The 21293-nt window shown below is 50.5% G+C and overlaps 1 protein-coding gene across 3 annotated transcripts; it reads left to right on the forward strand.

Moving 5' to 3' along the window:
• The first annotated feature begins 2765 nt into the window (after positions 1-2765).
• Positions 2766-21046, forward strand: HMGCS2 (3-hydroxy-3-methylglutaryl-CoA synthase 2). Of its 3 annotated transcripts, XM_008147237.3 has the most exons (10): positions 2766-3280; positions 5142-5596; positions 8082-8207; positions 8775-8939; positions 11518-11683; positions 14633-14803; positions 16085-16191; positions 16773-16898; positions 18391-18502; positions 20689-21046. In XM_008147237.3, the coding sequence occupies exons 1-9, from the start codon at positions 3174-3176 to the stop codon at positions 18495-18497; spliced, it is 1530 nt and encodes a 509-aa protein (XP_008145459.2). In that variant the 5' UTR covers positions 2766-3173; the 3' UTR covers positions 18498-18502; positions 20689-21046. The 3 variants fall into 3 exon arrangements, with proteins under 3 accessions (XP_008145459.2, XP_054567507.1, XP_054567508.1); XM_054711532.1 differs by lacking the exon at positions 8775-8939; XM_054711533.1 differs by lacking the exons at positions 8082-8207; positions 8775-8939 and having other exon boundaries at positions 2767-3280.
• The last annotated feature ends 247 nt before the right edge of the window (positions 21047-21293 follow it).

Genomic DNA, 21293 nt, shown 5'->3' on the forward strand with positions numbered 1-21293 from the left:
TTCCACCCCACCTAGCTGCCCGGTTGGTTGGCTACAGCAGCTCCGATCCTCGCCTTGTCAGGAAAGAGAGCCACGGCCCTCGAACAAAATCCTCCAAATTACAGCCTCCTTGGCCAAGAATCTCGAATCACATGCTCCCTCTTAACCGATCCCTATGGCCCTGAGGACGGAATGGGATGGTTCACTTCGCTCAGGGGTATGGCAGGTCGCCCCCTGGAGCCCAGGGGTGTAGTCCGCTTCCCACAAAGGCCTCTGCTGATAAATTCACCATATGTCACCATATCGATGGTGCCTGTGGAGGAGGGATGCCCCTCTGGGAAGGCACAGCCATGGACCGCAGGACCAGAGCAGCCCGCCCCCTTCGCTGTGTACTTGGGGCCGTGCACCTGCTCACGGCCCCCCTGTGGCCCGGCTGGCTGAGAGCGGGTGAGGCGGTTCTCCGCCTGGGGGCCAGGGGCCATCCTTTGGGGAGCTCTCTCCGGAGGCCCCACAGCGGGACTTTAGACTCAGGTGTCTGAACCGAGACTGGAGAGGCACCTGATGCCAAAAAAGGAAGCAACCAGGTAGACATTGTTCCCCCAAAAGGCTTGGAATTAGGCCTCTCGGGGTCTGAGCGACTGCCTCCCTCTGGCTGTCGGAGATGGAGCCTGACGCCTCTGAGCCTCTGTCTTCTTTCTTGGGAATCTCAGGGTTAAATGGGTGGAAACGGGTAGAGTTTGGAATGGGGCCTGAGGTGCGTGCTTAACGAATGCAGCTGTCCTCTCTGAGAGTCACACAAGCTGTCATAATAGCTGCTTGCGACCGTGACACGACACGAGCTGACACCCTCCACTGGGGGTCGGAGGACAGCACACAGGGAAAACTTGGGCTCCAGGAAACGGTGCGTGTGTCTGCCGGCCCGCGCGTGAGCCCCCAGGAGGCGATACAGACAGGATGGTGAGGGGCGTGCCTTCCAAGCTCTAATTCAAAAAGCGAGCACACGTTTCCATCAGACTCACTCCGCGTGAAGTCGTCCTAGTCACTGCGTGGATGAAGGCAAAGGAGAGGAAGCTGAGGGCATAAAGATTAAGCCAGAGATCATACAGATGGAAATCTTTGTGATCTTGGGTTAGATGTCTTAGGACACAAAAAGCAAAAAACCACAGAAGAAAAATAAAAATCATAAATTACCGTCCACATTAAAAGCGTTTGCTCTTAAAATGCACTGCTGGAAAGCTAAAAGACGTGTCATGAAATGGGAGAAAATATCTGTACAACATAGATCTGAGAAAGGACTTGCAATTCAGTAAGACGGCAACTTGATTATTTTTTAAATGGGCAAAGGAAGTGAACAGACACTTAACCAAAAAACATGCACGAAGAGCCAATGAGCACACGAGTAGATATTCAACCTCACTAGACACGAGAGCACTGCTAATTAAAACCAGAGGTGGTTGTCCCAGGAATGCAGGATTCAACACAAGAAAATCAATCCATCAGTGTACTATGTCATATTAATAGAATGAAGGAAAATCCTCACGTGGTTATCTCAGTTGGCTTTTTTTTTTTTTTTTTTTAAGCATTCGGCAAAGTCTACCTTCCTTTTATAATTAAAAACCATCTCAGAGCCCTGGCTGGCGTGGCTCAGTTGGTTGAGCGCCATCCCGTGCACTGGAAGATCTCCGGTTCATTTTTCTGATCCTGTTTACTCTGTAGGATTATTACCCGACTTTTCCTCTAGATCCTCCTCCCCGTAACCAAACACAGACAAAAAAGAGTTTCCCAGTGGGTACAAGATGAAATTTATTCTGCCTCTGATCTGAGCCAAAAGCCAGCCAAAGGCCAGAGAAGGGATGCCAGGTGATGCCAGGCTGGTTCCTTGAGAATCACTGTGTCTTCCCTGTGCAAACATGGCACCCTCCCTCCGTGGATCTGCACCTCGTCTTGCTAAGCTTTGTCCCCTGCATGATATCATGAGCACCAGGCCACACCTGGGCTGGTGAAGACGGAGAGACAGCAAAACACCCACTGCCCCGTGTTGTTGTTCTGAGAAATTCAATCAGACTCCACACCCTTTCCCCTACTTTTCTCAGGACCTTTCACTTAATTAGATAACCATCTAATCAGATTACCTACAAGCCCCAGACTCCTCCCTCACTAAACTGTGGGTCTGAACGTCGCCCCAGGCAATCACAAAAGGCAAGTCCTGCCAAGTGAGAGATTGGTTAACCACTAACCAAACCCCCGGCATCCTCAGCGCTTCCCTCCCACAGCAGAATCTGCAAGTGAGTGCAGGAAAGAGCCAGATTGGGAGGGGGGGGGGGGCGGGGAGGGGGGGGGTGTGCAGCGTTGAGAGCCAGGCCTGCGGAGGGGCACCCGATGTGTGGCCGCAAATGCAGATGGAATCAGCCAGTACATTGTGGTGTTTTTCTTCAGCCACGTTTAGCGGCTCAGATACAGGCACACACACCTAGCTTACAGATTTGATCCCCAGCTGGGGCGATGGGTGTTTCTCTCTCACACTGATGTTTCTCTCTCTCTTCCTCTCCATTCCTCTTTCTCTAAAGTCAATAAAAACATATCCTCAGGTGAGGATTAAAAAAAAAAAAAAAACAGATAGGAAAAGTTGAGCGGGCTCCACACCCTTGCCGATGCCAGCCCTTTGCCTATGTGCCAATACCCACTGGCAACTACACAAAGGGCTACTATTAAAAGATTCATTCCTTTGGGTTTTGAAATATGTTTTATTATTATGCGTAGTATACATTAAAATAATAACAGCTCACTCCACGGAGAGCATTCTGGGCCACCAAGTGAGAGGGACTCAGATGAGGAGCCAGGGTCCGAGACTGGCCAGGTGGTTACCCTAGGACGCGGTACCAGGAGCGTCAGACCCTGAAGAGGCGGCTGGGCACCCATCAGGCTGCCCCAGAGCCCGAGAAAGGAGGGCTCGGAGCTACCTACCCTCCCCTGCACATGCCCGGCAGCAGGACGACTCCCTGCGTGTGGGAGGATGTTTTCCTCTGACTTGCTGCTGCGCTGAGACCTTTGGCCCAGTTTAGGCAGCCAGCTGAGCCCTGATACGCAGGGGCGTGACCTCCGGGGGCAGCAGTCTGGGGCTCTATAAAGCCGGATGGGGCACCTCTCCCCAGGACTGGCTGTGAACTGCCGGCTCTCTGCTCGCTCCTCTGAAAATGCAGCGGCTGCTGACTCCCGCCAAGCGGGTCTTGCAACTGACGAGGGTGCTCCAGGGAGCACCTGCCGTGCTTGCCCGCCTTCTCCCCGCCGCCGCGCATCACAGGTGAGTCCGCGGCTCCCAGGGACAGTCCAGCTCGCTCTCAGGGTCGTGTCCCGGAACCAGCAGAAGGTAGGCAGAGGGCCTGCCTCAAGGAAAAGCTCACAGAACCCAGGTCAGAGGTTGGCAAGGCGTGTTCGCAGCCTTAGCTATGCAAGTTAACCTCTGGGGTCTGAGGTTCCTCATCTCTAAAGGGACAGCCCCTCCCAGCTGGAGTCCCAGCGTCTCAAACTCTGACACCTGCTGCTTGTAAATGAGGCCGTCTGTCACACCCCTCAGCACCGGGGCCCACAGCATTCTCTCCTCCACCGTACCCAACTTTTTGTTGTTGTTGTTGTTGTTAATCCTCACCCAAGAATATTTTCCCAATTGATTTTTAGAGAGAGTAGAAAGGAGAGCAAGAGCGAGAGCGAGAGCGAGAGCGAGAGCGAGAGAGAGAGAGAGAGAGAGAGAGAGAGGAACATCGATGTGACAGAGACACATTGATTGGCTGCTTCCCTCACACGCCCCAACCGGGGCCAGGGATTGAGCCTGCAACCAAGGGGCATGCCCTTGACCGGAATCAAACCTGGACCCTTCAGTCTGCAGGTCGACGCTCTGTCCCCTGAGCCAAACCAGCAAGGGCCACCGTCCCCACCTTTGCCCACAGCCCCTGCCAAGACCTTCAGGGTTCTGTGCCAACGGCAGTGTTAGCAAACCCAGCTGCTCCAAGTCACTGCGGCAAGATTCAAAAGGGCCGAGGGTAGCAGGTGCTTTTCTCTGCCCTCTGATTGCATGAAAGGGCAAAAGGGGATGTAAAGATGTGTGTGTGTGCGTGTGCGTGTGCGTGCATGTGTGTGCACGTGTGTGCAATCTGCTTGTGCGCAGAAGCACCTATGCTTCTCTCCTTTTCTTTGTGAACTTGCTCAGTCTGGCCCAAGTCTCCCAGCATGGATGGTAACCCAGCTACAGCCAGTCCCCCAGGACCCCGAAGCCACCCTGCACCCTGGAAGTAGCCCTTTCTTTCCTGCCACTTGCACACTGCATTCTCTGGGTGCTCCAGGAAACGACTTCGATCTGGTGCCTCCCCTTGCCTGGCACCCGGGGAGCCTGGGAGGATGGATGTGTGGGGCAGGTGACACTCTCTAACCTTCTTATTTTCTTCTGGACTCTCCACCATCGTCCACACGCTTCCCCATCCCCCCTCTCCTCCCCCTCCGGCCCCGTGTACAGGTCCAATGTCCCAGCTCCGAATGCTCAGAATGTCACCTGTTTTGATGTTTGCGAGGGAGGGACTGACGTGGGTTGGCTTGTTTTCAATAAGCAGCATTTGGCCGCCCACCAAGAAACCAACCTCAGTCCTCACCAACCTGCCCCTCCTGCTGATGTTCTTGGGCCAAGATCTTGGCATCATCGGCCACATTTGCCTTGTTGGTATATTCACAGCGAATCCCCACCCTCCGGGGCCTGAGCAGCATTACGAATCTTCTCTATGGGGTTCTTTTTCCTATTTGTCTATCCCCCCTAATCCAACCTGCACGGCTCTAAAGGCAGCCTAAGGGCTCCTCCCATCTCAGATGCACTTCGCTGCCTTTAACACCAAGGAAGACTTGTGCCCGCCACCTCGTGGTCCCCGCCTGCTTTTTCTCAGGTGTCGTCTCCCTCCGCCCTGCACTCTCCACTCCAAGTATCCTTCCCTGTTCGGTCGCCCCACCCCCCACCCCCGTGGCCTCTGCCCTTGACCGGGAATCGAACTTGCAACCTCTTGGTGCACAGGACGACGCCCAACCAACTGAGCCACACCAGCCAGGACTGTATTGTTGTTTTTTTTTTTGAGGAAACTGGCTGGAGACCATCAGTGGGATTTTGATTGTTATTTCCCCGGCAGGTTTTCTACATTCCCTGCTGTCCCCTTGGCCAAAACGAACACGTGGCCAAAGGATGTGGGCATCCTGGCCCTGGAGGTGTACTTCCCAGCCCAGTACGTGGACCAAACCGACCTGGAGAAGTATAACAACGTGGAAGCAGGGAGGTACACGGTGGGCTTGGGCCAGACCCACATGGGCTTCTGCTCCGTCAAGGAGGACATCAACTCTCTGTGCCTGACGGTGGTGCAGCAGCTGATGGAGCGCACGGAGCTCCCCTGGGACTCGGTGGGCCGGCTGGAAGTGGGCACGGAGACCATCATCGACAAGTCCAAGGCCGTCAAAACAGTGCTCATGGAGCTCTTCCAGGACTCGGGCAACACGGACATCGAGGGCATCGACACCACCAATGCCTGCTACGGGGGCACCGCCTCTCTCTTCAACGCGGCCAACTGGATGGAGTCCAGCTCCTGGGATGGTAGGTGCTGCCGGAGGTCTTATGTAAGAGAGGGGCTGCGGTTGGAGGCTGAACACTCAGGGTTTTTTTGTTTGTTTTGTTTTGTTTGTTTAAAATATATTTGTACTGATTTCAGAGAGGAAGGGAGAGGGAGAGATAGAAACATCCGTGATGAGAGGGAATCATTGATCGCCTGCCTCCTGCATGCTCCACGCGGGATCGAGCCCGCAACCTGGGCACGTGCTCAGGCTCAGAATCAAGCCATGATCTTCTGGTTCATAGGTTGACGCTCAACCACTGAGCCATGCCGGCCGGGCTTCTTACCTTTTTTTTATGAAAGTAATTGAAAATTGTACTTAAAAAAACATGACACACACACAAAAGTGTGTAAAGTGATAAAAAGAAAAGTTCCCTTTGGACGCCTTATTAACACTTTCCAGAATTTAACAGTTTCTGTGAATTCTCCCAGGTTTTTCCTATGTCCCTGCAAGTACAACTTATCTACTCAGTTTTCGTTTTCAACATTATACATATGTCATGTATAGTATCTCTATGATGTCCCCATCTCTATGATGTCCTCGGGGTCATTCTATATCAATATACATAAGGTCTGCTCTGCTCTTTTAAAAGCTACATAATATGCTATTCGTCAATGTGCCAAACTTTCCTGAATTAGCCCATGTTGACAGATATTTAGATTGTTGCAAGTTTTGTGCAATTATCGATCCTGTTTTCATGAGTGTTGTACAAGTTTTGCATGCTTGTGATAATGTGTGGTAAGACCAGATTTCTAGACATGGGATTGCAGGATATGTTGTGTTGTGTTGGTTTAAGAGATTAATAGAATGTGCCCAATTGCTCTTCAAAATGTCGTACTAAAGTACATTTCTATGATACATATTATCGAACTTTCTAATCTTTGTCAATATTATAAGTAAAATAATAGTGTCATTGATTTGCTTTTTTTCATTATGAGAACTTCAATATTTTAATGATATTTATTGGCCATTTCCCTATTATATTCTTTGTCTTTTTTACAAGACTTTTTATAAAAGAAGAAAAATAGCCTTTTGTTGGTTATAAGTATTGTAAATACTTCCCCAGTTTGTCTTTTGAGTTTGTTTCTGATTGAAGATGTTAATTTTTACGTGGTCAGATTTACTGATTTTTTTCCTTAATGGCTTCTAAATACAGATAGATGATAGGTAGGTAGATAGATAGATAGATAGATAGAGATATAGACATAGACATATAGATATTTGGGGGAAATAATTTTTTGTGGGGATCAGAGTTGGAGTTGTTACAGTTCTTAAGAGAAGGCCCTCGGGTTTCAGTGGATTTGGGTTGAATCCTGACTGAATCCTTATTGTGCCATTATTAGCTGTGTGGCTCTGGACAGTGACTTAAGTGCTTCAGGCCCCAAATATCCAGCCCTGGAATAAATCCTAGGGGCTTCCTTACGGAGCAGATAGAATGCTAAATTTACTGCCACGTGTCCCCTGAAGCTCAAGTAGGTGTGCTTTTTGGGGTGGAGAAAGGGGAGCACTACTATCAGATGAAAGTGGAACAAATAATAGTCAAGACAACAATTATTCACTGAGTAATAGTCTCACTATTATAGAGGTAGTCACTATGATCATCTACATTACATGTGGTTCCTCAACATAAACCCCTTTCCCAAATAAAAATACTATCAAGTTGTACAGAGCACATGGCTTAGGATCCAGACAGAACCGGGCTGGACTACCCAATGCCGTATTCACTAGGGGTGAGACCTTAGCAGGTTACTTGGTCTCTCTGGAAGGCAGTGTCTTCCTCTGTGCATGTAGGTGGTCTCTGCCTCATTGGGTGGCTTTCAGGGTTCTTGGAGGATAACTGATGTCTAGCTAGTCTTTCCAATGTTAGTTCCCCTCCCTACCCCTTGGCTCTCTATGGGAAGGAATTTCAGCCACAGAGTGCTGAAGGGGACGGGTACCAAGCTAAATGACCTCCAAAAGTGCCAATTAATAAATTGCTCATTGAATTCAGGAACGGAATTCTGAAAAACTGAGCGTTTTACAGCTAGAGCACCTGGACCAGGGGGTCCTCAAACTTTTTAAACAGGGGGCCAGTTCACTGTCCCTCAGACCGTTGGAGGGCCGGACTATAGTTTTTTTTTTAAAAAAAAAAAAGATGAACAAATTCCTATGCACACTGCACGTATCTTATTTTGAAGTAAAAAAACAAAACGGCAAAAACACCTGCATGTGGCCCGCGGGCCGCAGTTTGAGGACGCCTGGCCTGGACACTGAGTTTGACTTTGCATTTCAAATGTGTCACGATGGGTTTCATAGAACCCAAGCTCCCGGGGCGGGGATTTCTGGTTTTGTCTGCCAGTCTATCTCCAACACCGAAAATCGTGCCTGGCACACGGGAGGCGCTCAATCTACTGAGCCTGGCACACGGGAGGCGCTCCGTCTACTGAGACTTGATGGTGATGATACTTATTTCTGGTCTCTCACTACAGGTCGCTATGCCATGGTGGTCTGTGGAGACATCGCAGTGTATCCCAGCGGCAACGCCCGCCCCACAGGGGGGGCCGGAGCCGTGGCAATGCTGATCGGGCCCGAGGCCCCGCTGGTGCTTGAGAGAGGTTTGTAAACCTGCAGATGCCTGGTGCCCAAGCACAGTGCACGGCACGGCCGAAGGCATAGCTCCTGACCCCAGATGGGCCTGGCGTACCTACTGTGCAGGGCTGACGGGTGGATTTGAGGCTGCCACTTGCCGTCTAACGGGGGACTGGGGAGCAGAGGGCAGGGAGGAAGGGATGAGAGGGACCAGGGGGGTTTCAGCTTTTGCACCATCACACGTTGGGAGAGGGATGCGTGGAATAAACGGTGGTGATGCTGTTAACAAGGACGTACGCTGGCCATTGAAGATGAGAGATGACTATTGGGTGGAAAGTAAGACTTTCCTTTGAGACTTTTGGCATCTCCTCCGGGTTTTGTTAGCCCATACAGGCGTGGAAAGGGAAGCGTGAATCTCACTTATGTAAGAGCAACAAAATATTCTACTGCTTTGAACATGTGAGGACGTTGAGTGGGCCTGAGCGTGGGCCTGAGACACATGGAGACCAGGAGGCTGGGAGAGTTCTCCCATCCTCTCTGCTCCACGCGGGCTGCTCTGTGCAGTCACTGAATCCCAGTGTGTGTCTTGCCAGGGCTTCGGGGAACCCACATGGAGAACGTGTACGATTTCTATAAACCAGATGGGGCTTCGGAATACCCAATGGTGGACGGGAAGCTCTCCATCCAGTGCTACATTCGGGCCTTGGACCGGTGCTACACAGTCTACCGCCAGAAAATCCAGAACCAGTGGAAACAAGGTATGGGGCGCCAAGGGCAGAAAGCGGGGCTCCCTGCACACGGGGCCAGGAGTTTGTCCTAAACGCTTCGGACAAGGCCTCGTCTCTCCTCGGAAAATGATCTCAAGAGGATTTGCTCGCCTGGCTGTGGTCACAGTTGGATTCCTGGTCAGGGCACATGCCTGGGTTTCTGGCTTGATTCCCAGAGGGGGCCTGAAGGAGGCAGCCAATTAGTGATTCTCTCTCATCATTGACGTTTCTTTCTTTTTTTTTTTTAAATAATACTTTATTGATTTTTTACAAAGAAGAAGGGAGAGGGATAGAGAGTTAGAAACATCGATGAGAGAAACATCGATCAGCTGCCTCCTGCACACCCTCTACTGAGGATGTGCCCGCAACCAAGGTACATGCCCTTGACCAGAATCGAACCCTGGACCCTTCAGTCTGCAGGCCGACGCTCTATCCACTGAGCCAAGCCAGTTAGGGCATCATTGACGTTTCTATCTCTCTCTCCCTCTCCCCCTCTGAAATCAATTTAAAAAAAAATTTTTTTTAAAGAGAATTGTTTCATGTCTTCTTCTTACACCTTCCCTGGGACCATGCTCAAGTCCAATGGGAAGTCATTCAAATTCAAGTATGAAAATTGCCTCTAACTCGAGCTAAATAAACAATCTAGGCCAGTGGTCGGCAAACTCATTAGTCAACAGAGCCAAATATCAACAGTACAACGATTGAAATTTCTTTTGAGAGCCAAATTTTTTAAACTTAAACTTCTTCTAACGCCACTTCTTCAAAATAGACTCGCCCAGGCCATGGTATTTTGTGGAAGAGCCACACTCAAGGGGCCAAAGAGCCGCATGTGGCTCGCGAGCCGCAGTTTGCCGACCATGGATCTAGGCCAAAGCCACAAGTATGAAACAAGCAGGTGTCAGCCACCTGGGGAGGGACTGTGATGAGTCCGAGTAACCACATCCTGCTGGGCCCAGCATGTGTTGCTGCTGAAGTCAGGAGTGATTGGACTCTTGGCTGGTCGCTTGCCACCTTTTGAAGTCTGCTTGGTGTTGGAAAATCTTGCCTGTCTCTTCAGTATACTGTCATCAGGGATTTCCCCCAGGATGGTAGTGTTACAAGTTGACTTTATTTTCACCTTCAGTTTCTAGATGGTCTTCTAAAAAATATAGGTACTGCTTTCAAAATCAGAAAAGAAACAAATTTTATTTTAGAAATAATGAGAAATCTACTTTTATTTTTTTTGTTAACCCTCACCTGAGGATATTTTTTTCATTGATTTTTTTAGGGGGAATGAAAGAGAGAAGGGAGAGAGAGAGAGAGAGAGAGGCAGAGAGACAGAGAGAGAGAGAGAGAGAGAGAGAGACAGAGAGAAACATTGATGTGAGAGACACCTCAATTGGTTGCCTCCCACACGCACTCCGACCAGCCCTGGAACAAACCTACAACTCCGGTACATGCCTTTGACTGGGAATCGAACCCACAACCCTGTGAGGACCAATGCTCCATCACTGAGCCACACCGGCCAGGGCAAGAAAAACCTACTTTTAAAAAATAAAAAGGGTTCCTACCTGTTTAGCCATGCCCAGATGGGCACCTGCAAATGGCAGGTTTCAGTGAGGGAAAAGGCAAGTGCTAAAGCAGCAGAGCATGGATGCTGTCGGGGTGGCACCAGAAGCCACTTCTTGCCCCTCCCCCCTGCAGTGGGTGCAATGCCAGCTGCCCAGCTGCTCCCCACGGGTGAGGAGCCAACCTGGACCTCCGCCTCTGCCCACCCGCTGCACGCCGCTGTTCGCTCATTGCTCCCGCCTCCTCTCAGTTCTATGGCATTCTAATTTTACTCCAGAGTCTCACATGGAATCTGAACACGCTGCCTGGGAGTCAGCACTAATTTGTAAACTTCCGCCGAAACCGGTTTGGCTCAGTGGATAGAGCGTCGGCCTGCGGACTCAAGGGTCCCGGGTTCGATTCCGGTCAAGGGCCTGTACCTTGGTTGCGGGCACATCCCCAGTAGGGGGTGTGCAGGAGGCAGCTGATCGATGCTTCTCTCTCATCGATGTTTCTAACTCTCTATCCCTCTCTCTTCCTCTCTGTAAAAAATCAATAAAATATATTTTTAAAAATGTAAAATTAATTTGTAAACTTCCCCCTAAGGGCAGAGGGTGCACTGCCCTTCTCTTCAAGTGAGAGAAACTGTCTGAAGTGTAGAGTGAGAGACATCGGAACAGGAATCCAGAGCCAACCTTTTTTCGAGCTGTGACCTTGGCCACATAACTTAACTTTGTATTTTGTAGGCACTGTTTCCTCCTCCTGACAAGAGAGAAAATTATAGGACACAGGGTTGATGGGGAGGAATTCGCTTTCACACAGGTTGGCAATAGCAGACAGGAGGAATCTAGTTGTTTCTTTCCCTTCTTTCTGTGTAAGTAGGGTGTTTATTTAAGTGCTTGCAAGGGGAAGGAGCAAACCTCAGGAGTGTTTGCTGGAGGCGGGGCCGGCGTCCCTCGGCACAGTTAGATATTGGAGCAAAGGTCTAAGTGGCTTACCTATCTATCGTGTCACCTCCTTGTTTTCACACTTTCTCTCCCAGCTGGCAACGACCGAACCTTCACTCTGGATGACTTACAGTTCATGATCTTCCACTCACCCTTCTGCAAGTTGGTCCAGAAATCGCTGGCTCGCCTGATGTACAATGACTTCCTGTCGGCCAGCAGCGACACTCAGAGCAGCCACTACAAGGGGCTGGAGGCCTTCCGGTGAGTCTCTTTGTGGAGAGCCCAGAGGGCCAGGAGGGGTGAGGAAGGAGGAGGCTTCCTCGAGCCTTGAGTCTGGGCCACCAGCCACTCCTGTGGGGGAAAAAAACACTCCTCCAACAATAGAAATGACACCAAGTCTTACATGGGTTAATGGGTTATTGTCCACATAGGATCCTTTATCTCAGAAGCACAGGGAGTTTGCCAGCAACTTGGATTATCCTATCTAATAAAAGGGTAATATGCAAATTAACCGTTACTCTGTCACAAAGACAGCGGCACCCATAGCTACAAGATGGCGGCGCCTAGTCCTCTCAGCCCTGCCGGAGTCCCCCAGATCCCACACAGAATGCTATTTATTGATGCATGACTCCATCAAATATCTGTGTTTTCCGATGGTCTTAGGCTCTACAGCAGCGGTTCTCAACCCACAGGGGGTTGAGAACCGCTGCTGTAGAGCCTAAGACCATCGGAAAACACCAGATGTTTACATTATGATTCATAACAGTAGCAAAATTACAGTTATGAAGTAGCAACAAAAATAATTTTATGGTTGGGGGTCACCTCAACATGAGGAACTGTATTAAAGGGTCGTGGCATTAGAAAGGTTGAGAACCACTGGCCTAGAGGCTCTCACAGTTTGTATGGACAGAAACACCTAGAAACAATCCCAGTACAGGACAGCAACTCAGCCAGTGTCCACTCTAATTCTCACTCACCGTGGACTCCATCAATGTCTTGCTTGTTGCCTCAATTTTCCCATCTACAAAATCGAGGTAGTCCAGCTCACCCTCTTAGAGGTCAATAAGGCAGGAAGAATGCCATTTATTGATGCATGACTCCAAGATATTTAGGAACAAAAGGAATCTTCAATACGGAGGGTCCCCACTAAGAAGAGAACGTTCCCTTTCTTCTCGGTCACTGTTCAGGCGCTGTAATATGCCAGCAATATCTGCCCCTATGGCAAACGACTACTACCCCGTCACTAACAAAACACCAACATGATCACAAACACCGCTTACGAGACCTGCTCCATGAAAAATATTCGAACATACAAAGACAATAACCTAATATATTTAACATATGAAATCTCGTCAATAATAAGATAAGCACTTTAGTAGAAAACTGAGCCAAGGATATGGATAAGGAATTTCCTCAAAAAAGAAGTGCACATAATCATATTTTTAAATGTGCATGCTCATTGGTAATAAAGTTGAACAGGTTGCCATGTTCTTTGTGGAGCCTTTTTGAAATTTGAATGCCCAGAATTGACGAGGCTACGGGAAAATGGGCAATTAGTGGATATTGATACAAGGGTTTTGGGGAGTAATAGGAAAACAGGGAGCATATATAGGGCTTAACGATACGCATAGCTTCTGGCTCAGTGATGCCACGTGTTTAAAAGAACATGTAGGTTTTTCGAGTAGTTGCTTTAACTAGTGAGGACAGGAACGGGAGATGGGCCAATGCAGGGCCAATGCTATCATGACCCATTCTTGCAGCCTTTATAATCGTGTTGTAGAAGGTGATCTATTGCCATAGGGAAAAAAAAAAACAGTTAAGGATGCGTGCTAAACAGAATGTAAGAATGATATTATTTTCCAATAACCTGTGAGGATCAGTATAAAAGTAGAGATAGATCCCACACAAAATATATGACCTAAGCGCTCTCTCTGAATGGTAGACTATTAGGGACATTTTCATCTTTGCACTTTTCTGTATTTCTAACTATCTAATCTAATAATAGACAAATATGCAAATTGACCGCACCTTCGCTACACCTAAGCCACGCCCACCAGCCAAGCCACGCCCACCAACCAATCAGGACGAGTATGCAAATTGCCCCAACAAAGATGGCGGCTGATTTGCATATCAAGACAGTGTCGAAAGAAGCCAAGAGCTGCAAAGAGGAGTAAAGCTTCGAAGAAGCAAGCAAGCCAGGGGGGCTGGGGGAGGAGAAGGGAGGAGCGAAGTCAGGGCCGTGGGCGAAGGGAAACGAAGGCGGGCTGGAGGAGAAGGCGGGGCCGGCGGCAAGGGCGGAGCGGAGGCGGGGCAGGGGCCGAAGGGAAACACGGGCGGTCTGGAGGAGAAGGCGGGGCCGGTGACAAGGGCGGGGCGGAGGCGGGGCCGGGGCGAAGGGAAACGCCGGCGGTCTGGAGGAGAAGGCGAGGCGGGTGATAAAGGTGGGGCGGAGGCGGGGCCGGGGGCGAAGGGAAACACGGGCGGGCTGGAGAAGGCGAGGTGGGCAGCAAGGGCGGGGCGGAGGCGGGGCCGGGGGCGGAGGCGGGGCCGGGGGCGAAGGGAAAAGCAGGCGGGCCGGAGGAGAAGGTGAGGCGGGCGGCAAGGGCGGGGCCGGGCGGAGGCGGGCGACAATGGCGGAGCCAAGGGAAACACGGGCGGGCTGGAGGAGAAGGTGAGGCAGGTGATAAAGGCGGAGCGGGGGCGGGGCCGGGGGCGAAGGGAAATGCGGGAGGGCCGGAGGAGAAGGCAAGGCGGGTGGCAAGGGAGGAACGGAGGCGGGGTAGAGTGCAGCAGGAAATCCCATTGCAGGAATTTTCCTGCAACGGGAAAGCTAGTTCTATAATAAAAACATGTGCCCCGCTAAGTAACAAAATGAACTGATGAACAGAATGGACCCAGAGTCTTGGAAGCATGGAACAGAGTGCGGAATCTCAGAGGGAGGGTGGGGGAAAGAGGAGGTGAGTTGGAGGGAGTCAATGGGGGGAAAGGGACATATGTAATACTTTCAACAATAAAGAATTATTTTTAAAAACAAACAAAACGAAATGCATGTGCCCCGGAGTCTTCCCTCCAGAGCAGCGGTCGCCAACCAGTGGTCCGTGAGGTCCGAAAGGTTGGCGACCGCTGCTCCAGAGCGTTCCTTCCCCTCCAGAGCTGCCTCCCTCCCCTCCTGGGGCTCTCACCTGGCCTGTTCCTCTGGCTGCCTCACAGGGGGCTAAAGCTGGAAGACACCTACACCAACAAGGACCTGGACAAAGCTCTCCTGAAGGCCTCTCTGGACACGTTCAACAAGAAGACCAAGGCCTCTCTTTACCTCTCCACGCACAATGGGAACACGTACACCTCCTCCCTGTATGGGTGCCTGGCCTCACTTCTGTCCCAGTGAGTACTGCGTCTGGCCCGCCTCCCCACGCCCCCACGGCCTCAGCGGTCAACCACGCCTGGGTCCTCTTGTGGTGCAGGATTTTTTTTTTTTTTTTTAAGAAGGAAGGAAGAGAGGAAGGCAGGGAGGGAGTGAGGGAGGGATGGAGGGAGGTGAAAAAAAAACTTATTTTAAAGGTGTGTATAGGAGGTTTACTATCAATATTGAACAGTCATCTCCAAAGTGAAGTTCACGTATTATGTCCAGGGATGTGCAAGAGCTACTCTATACAGCAAGAAAGTAGAGGAATTTTTATGCATGTTTTTATCTCCTCCACTTAAAATCTCTATACTTAGTAAAGATCCCTGGTTAAGAGAGTCTGGTTTTAGAGTCCACAACCTAGGTTCCAATCTCTTTGCCACTTATTAACTTTGACCTTGGGAAAAGACTTAACCTCTGTGTGTCTCCCTTTCCCCATCTATAAAATATGTGCAACAACAATATGTACCTTCTTGGGTTTTGATGAGTGTTAAATGTCTAAAGCAATTAGAACTGTAATAACGCTCAACAGATGCTCAAATGTTGTTATTTCTGTTGACATTCTATGTTGTGAGGTTTAGAAGGAAATACATGTACTATACATATAGTACATGCATATAATCTAGGAGATGCATATATATATAAACTTGGCGAAATTGTCAACAACATGACAAATTGTTCATGAGTGTCAACCCATGAACCAAGAGATCACTGGTTCGATTCCCAGTCAGGGCACATGCCCGGTTGCTGGCTCGATCCCCAGTAGGGGGCATGCAGGAAGCAGCTGATCGATGATGTTTCTCTCTCATCGATGTTTATCTCTCTATCCTTCTCCCTTCCTCTCTCCCTAAAAATCAACAAAAATATATTTTAAGATAAATAAACTTGGTGAAATTATTGCTAATGAGGGGATGAGAGCATTACCAGTCAATGCGGAAGCCTGCAGGTGAGTCCAGTGGTCTGGTCTCCACGCGGAGATGCCTACAGAGTTCACTGAACTCACCGTGTCTTCAGGGGTGCGGAGAAATTCCATTATACGCCCTGTGCTTTCTGCACCTTGGATTTTAGCTGCTTCCTTCCTGGCATATTTTTCTCCTTCTGGGCCCATCCCCAGAGTCCAAACGTCCCTCTTTGTGTGAGTGCTGGGAACCCGTTCCCAGTGGCAAGAGGTGAACTAGACTGAGTTGTTAGGGCGGCTGCGCATGAGGAGCACAGAATACAATGCTGGTGTGTTTTCTGGGTTTTGGTTTCTTTCCCTGCAGTCACTCTGCCCAAGACTTGGCCGGCTCCAGGATCGGCGCCTTCTCCTACGGCTCAGGCTTGGCAGCAAGTTTCTTCTCATTTCGCGCCTCCCAGGATGCTTCTCCAGGTGAGTCCTGTCTTTCTACCAGGAGCTTCTGGTAAGAGTCATCTGGTAAAGAAACAGTGTCCTGCCTCACCGCCAAGGAGGCTCCCACCCGCCCCGAATAATGTGATTGAGAACAAAGGAAACCCCTAAGGGGATTCAGGCCGTGGAGCACATTTGTCTAATTTGTGTATTGGAAGCGCTGCCCTGGAACAAAGGTAGCTGTGGGGAACCCGGGCAAGCTGGTCCAGCAAACAGTCCAGGTGAGAGTAACGATGGCTTGGTTGCCGCCGGTTAAAGAGAAGTGGGCGGATTTGCGATGCCCAGTAAGTAGCTGTTGCTTGTTTTATGACGGACGCAGTGCAAGTCGCGCATCTAAACGCCGCGTGAGATGTACCCTTGGCTAGATGAGTGCTGTCCGTCCCTGTGTTTTGCCAGCATCGTGTTTGCTGGCCTTTATCATGTCCTGGCACTCCAAGCCACACGCAGTGCACTGTCCCCCCAGGTGGGAGCTCCCACCGACCCTTGCTCTCCACTGGGCTGGTGGCTGGTAGCAGTGACCAGGACGGTGAAGCCGGTTTACCAATCTTGCTTTTGCTTCCCAGGCTCGCCGCTGGAAAAGCTGGTGTCTAGTCTGTCAGACCTGCCAAAACGCCTGGCCTCCCGGAAGCGCATGTCTCCCGAGGAGTTCACGAAAATAATGGACCAAAGAGAACAATTCTTCCACAAGGGTAAGGAAGAGAGAAGGAGAAGGCAATTTCTCTCCGAGTCTAGGCCGGAGGCTGAGAGCCAGGGATTCATCAGGAGTCTGGCATACAGTGGGCCAAGGGGAAGGTGCCTCTGAGATATGACTGGGAGAAGGTCTGTTAGGGGCCAAGGGGCAAGAATGGGGTGCGGGAGCAAAAGACAGAGCTGGGAAGAGGTAGCAGGCAGCACGTGGCTTCTCAGTATAGAATGTGGCTAACCACCAAAACGGGGTACGGAGCAGTGTAGCCCCATGCAAGCCAGATGTATGGTCTTTGAAAATACCATCTGTGCAACCATTGAGAGAGCCCAGACATTGGAGCTAGATATTCAAATTAAACTGGCCTGTGACACTCACCAGCTCTTTATCTTTGGGGAAATTATCGAACTTTCCTCAGTTGTCTCATGTCTAAAATCATGCCAACTCTGCCCGGCCGGTGTGGCTCAGTGGTTGAGTATCAACCCATGAACCAGGAGGTCATGGTTTGATTCCCGGTCAGGGCACATGCCCAGGTTGGGGGCTTGATGCCCAGTGAGGGGCATGCAGGAGGAAGCTGATTGATGATTCTCTCTCATCATTGATGTTTCTCTCATTCCCTCTCCCTTCCTCTCTCTGAAGTCAATAAAAACATAAAGTAAGATCATGCCAATTTTGCAGAATTGCCAAACAAGTTAAATAAATGAGTGCATTAAAATAAGTTTTGAGCAAACTTGACTGTCTCCACCCAACTGCCCTCTTTCCCTACCAAACCTAAAAACACAATACGGCCCCACAAAGCAACAAAAGAAAAGTAAACTAAAGCTAGAGGTATGACTGGAGAGACCAGACGGTGATGTTAAAACCACAGTCACTGTATTTTCTGAAGCAAATCTTGAGATACATGGTTAGTACCGTGGTCTGAAAAGGAGAGCGAACCTATGGGATTTGGAATGTTCCAGAAAACCTAGGTGGAACTGCCGTCAGTCTTATCTGGAACGGGACATGATAGAGCAAAGGAAAAATAAATAAATAAAAATGGGACCTCTGAGATGAACATTCTTGGACAAAACTCTGAAATACTATCATAAATCCGGGCCAGAGAGCTTAGGGCGCAGAAGGAAGTGTCTAGTAGGAAATGGAAAGCTCTGAGGTACACCTCAAGCTAAGTCCCAGTGACCCAAAAAGCACATGATGACTGTGTCAATGGAGGAAGGCCGTGTGTACTGAAGGAGGAGGTCATACTCCTGTAATAAAGTGTCTAATAGCCCAGCCTTAGGGACTAGGTCCTATAGACCAGATCCTGTGGACTAGACTTTGGACCAGCTCTGCTTCTGGTCCTCCTGCTGGTCCCGTGCTCTATTGGGCATATAGGTGACCTCGCGGCTCCTTGCAACACAGCCCGGAGAGCGTCCCATGAAGCTGCAGGCGTCCCTGTTACTATTTTCTCTTCCCCAGTCGCATGTAGCTCGTTTTGAGTCTTGCCTCTTCTTACTCCACAGTGAATTTCTCACCCCCTGCTGACACAACCAGCCTTTTCCCAGGCACCTGGTACCTGGAGAGAGTGGATGAGCTGTATCGCCGAAAGTATGCCCGGTGTCCGGTCTGAAGGTGGTGAGTGAAATGCGGCAGGAAGGGTTTCCTCCGGGAAACAGATGCAGTTCTGATGGTGTAACTAGGCCCAGGAGGGTTTGTAGCTCCCAAAATGGTCAGAGGTGGCGAGTTTGTACCATGAAGACCAAGAAAAACACGTAGGACTCTTTGCCCTGGAAAAGCCCAGAGCGCGCGCGGCAGGGGGCGGGGGGGGTGGGGGGGGGGGGGCGGCAGGGAAATTCTTAAATCTCAATGTAAAAAAGAGAGACAACTTGTTTATCTGATCTGCGTATGCCAGGAAGCTCCCTAGAAGCTCGATAAAACAAAGTTAGCACCCTTACGGGGAAGCAGGCTGTGACCTTAAACCTATGGGATTCATTATTCCAAAGGGGCAAGATCAGCCCTCGCTGGTTTGGCTCAGTGGATAGAGCGTCGGCCTGTGGACTGAGGGGTCCTGGGTTCGATTCCAGTCAAGGGCACATGCCCGGGTTGCAGGCTTGATCTCCAGTAAGGGGCATGCAGGAGGCAGCCGATCAATGCTTCTCATTATTGATGTTTCTATCTCTCTCTCCCTCTCCCTTCCTCTCTGAAATCAATAAAAATATATTTTAAAAAAACAACAACAACAAAGGGGCGAGATCAGTCAGGAAAATGAATGCTTCAGAAAAGACACACACCAGTGTGGTAGGGACAGATTCATAAAGACCAGGATCTTAAGGAGAGAAGAGTTTAATGGGAGTGCACAGGGGCCAGAGGAGAAATGGGAGAAGTCTTTACGCTACTATTTTTGTTGTTGTTAATCCTGACCTGCGGATATTTTCCTATTGATATTTTGAGAGAGTGGAAGGAAGGGGGAGAAACAGAGAGAGCGAGAGAGAGAGAGAGAGAGAGAGAGAGAGAGAGAGAGAAACATCAATGTGAGAGACACATCAATTGGTTGTCTCCCGTACACACGCCAACCAGGGCTGGGGATCAAGCTTGCAACCGAGGTACGTGCCCTTGACTGGAATCGAACCTGGGACCGTTCAGTCCGAGGGCCGATGCTCTATCCACTGAGCCACACCAGTCAGGGCTTTTAAGCTACTTTTTTAAAGAAAAATCAAGTATTCGGAATCTTAGAGTTCATGGACCCAGATATCTGCCTTCAGTTTATCTGCCTTCCAGGTTGATACGCAGAAGAGTGAGAAGCAATTTCTCTTATAGCCCATACATCTCAATAAGCACGGTCCCACGCCCAAATACTTCCTCTATATTTTTCTGGTTTTTTTTTAATTTATTTTTTTTATTGTTTCCTTCCTTTGGTAGATGAAGGGGGAAGAAGGAAAAGGTTAGCCAAGGGCAGGGTGTGGAATAGGAGACAGGAGGGAAAAGTCCAGGGATAAAGGAGATTCTGAGATAAAGCAGAAAACTGCAGGCTGGGGGGTGCCCCCAGCTCACTCCCAGCCCTGCCAGCTGCTCAGTGGGGGGCCAGGGGGTCAGGGGCCAGGCGGGGAGGGTGGGGCTGCAGGCTGTGGTGAGCGGGCAGGCTCCGGGGGCAGGGTCACCAGAGGCTGACACTGCCAGGGAGTTGGCATGTTGGTTTGACATATGGTTCTTAAGGGAAAGTCAGTGGCAAAGAGGGGGCTGTTAAGCATGTCAAGCCAGTTCAGTCATGAGGAGGGGGAAGAGAGAGGCGGGGGAAGAAGGGAGGGCGGGAGGGAGGGAAAAAGAGAGACATTTGGGTTTTTCAAGGTGTGTGGCGGAGCGACAATGACATTTGGGATTTGGAAGGGGGAATTTCAGGGTCCAGCCCCCTCCCTGTGCCTGTGAGAGAAAGCCGGCGCCCCGGACCTGCTCATGCCCATCTCTACCCGGGAATGAACCCACGCTAACGAGATCAGAGCGGAAGTAGGACTTGACATCAGGGCAGTGCCCAGCAAGCTCTTCGGGCCTCTGCACGCCCTGCCCAGCCTGCTCGCCTCTCAGACAGACCGTGTCCGGGGGCTCTGTCAGCCTCGGGCCCCGGCATTGGGCACGGGTCCCTGGGGCAGGCAGCAGGGCTTGGAGCTGGGGAGGGAGCAGTGGAGCACCCCAGCCCTCGGGATGCCGTTAGGAGAGAGAGCCCCTGTGCACAGCCCTGCCTCGGGCAAGAAGCAGGTACGGAGGGTGGGCGCCCGGGATGAGACTCGATCTTCAATGGCCTTGTTTTGCTTCTTTAAATCCCACAGCTCCACGGAGTGGGCCCTGGGACAAATACACTAGCACAGCTTTTGCCCACGAATCACGTAAGAACAAACCAACCAACCACCCACTCTTAGCTGGTACCTAGAATGGACTGGACACGCCGTCTCCGTCGGCCCTGGCCCTGTGGAGTGACAGCCCCCCTCCGGGGCCCCCCGGGCCTTCTCCTGCCGCCTCACCGTCAGGCGCTGTGCGCTGTGGGCCGGGGCCCTTCGTGGGAAAGAGCGATGGAGGGAGGCCTAGCCGGACCTCCTGCAACGTGGCAGATCCTCGTCTCCAGACCCAGATGACTTGTCTGTCATCGGTTATAGCTCTGTTTTTATTACTATTACATTCCTGTGCTGTCATATCTTTATTCTTTCTTCGGGTTTTCTGTGAGTTTCTCAGTTTTATACCTGGTGCTCAGCTAATATAGCACCATTAAAAAGATAGAGACGTGGGCGTGGGTGGGGGCGGGGGAAGGGAGAAGGGGGAAGGGTCGATGGCGTGGTGCTGGATAACTAGACTTGGGGGGTGGGTGATGACTCTTCAGTGTACACAGTTGTTGAATTCCAATGCTGTACACCTGAAATGTATATAATCACGTAATAAA

The sequence above is a fragment of the Eptesicus fuscus genome, chromosome 22 (genome assembly GCF_027574615.1).
Source record: "Eptesicus fuscus isolate TK198812 chromosome 22, DD_ASM_mEF_20220401, whole genome shotgun sequence".
Lineage (NCBI taxonomy): Eukaryota > Metazoa > Chordata > Mammalia > Chiroptera > Vespertilionidae > Eptesicus > Eptesicus fuscus.

What these genes read in the sequence shown, in the direction of transcription:
- HMGCS2 (XM_008147237.3), top strand. Translation starts at nt 3,174, where the DNA reads ATGCAGCGGCTGCTGACTCCCGCCAAGCGGGTCTTGCAACTGACGAGG. An exon ending in GGAGTCCAGCTCCTGGGATG is followed by an intron (nt 5,597 to 8,081) that starts GTAGGTGCTGCC and finishes CTCTCACTACAG; the next exon opens with GTCGCTATGCCATGGTGGTC. An exon ending in CCAGAACCAGTGGAAACAAG is followed by an intron (nt 8,940 to 11,517) that starts GTATGGGGCGCC and finishes TTTCTCTCCCAG; the next exon opens with CTGGCAACGACCGAACCTTC.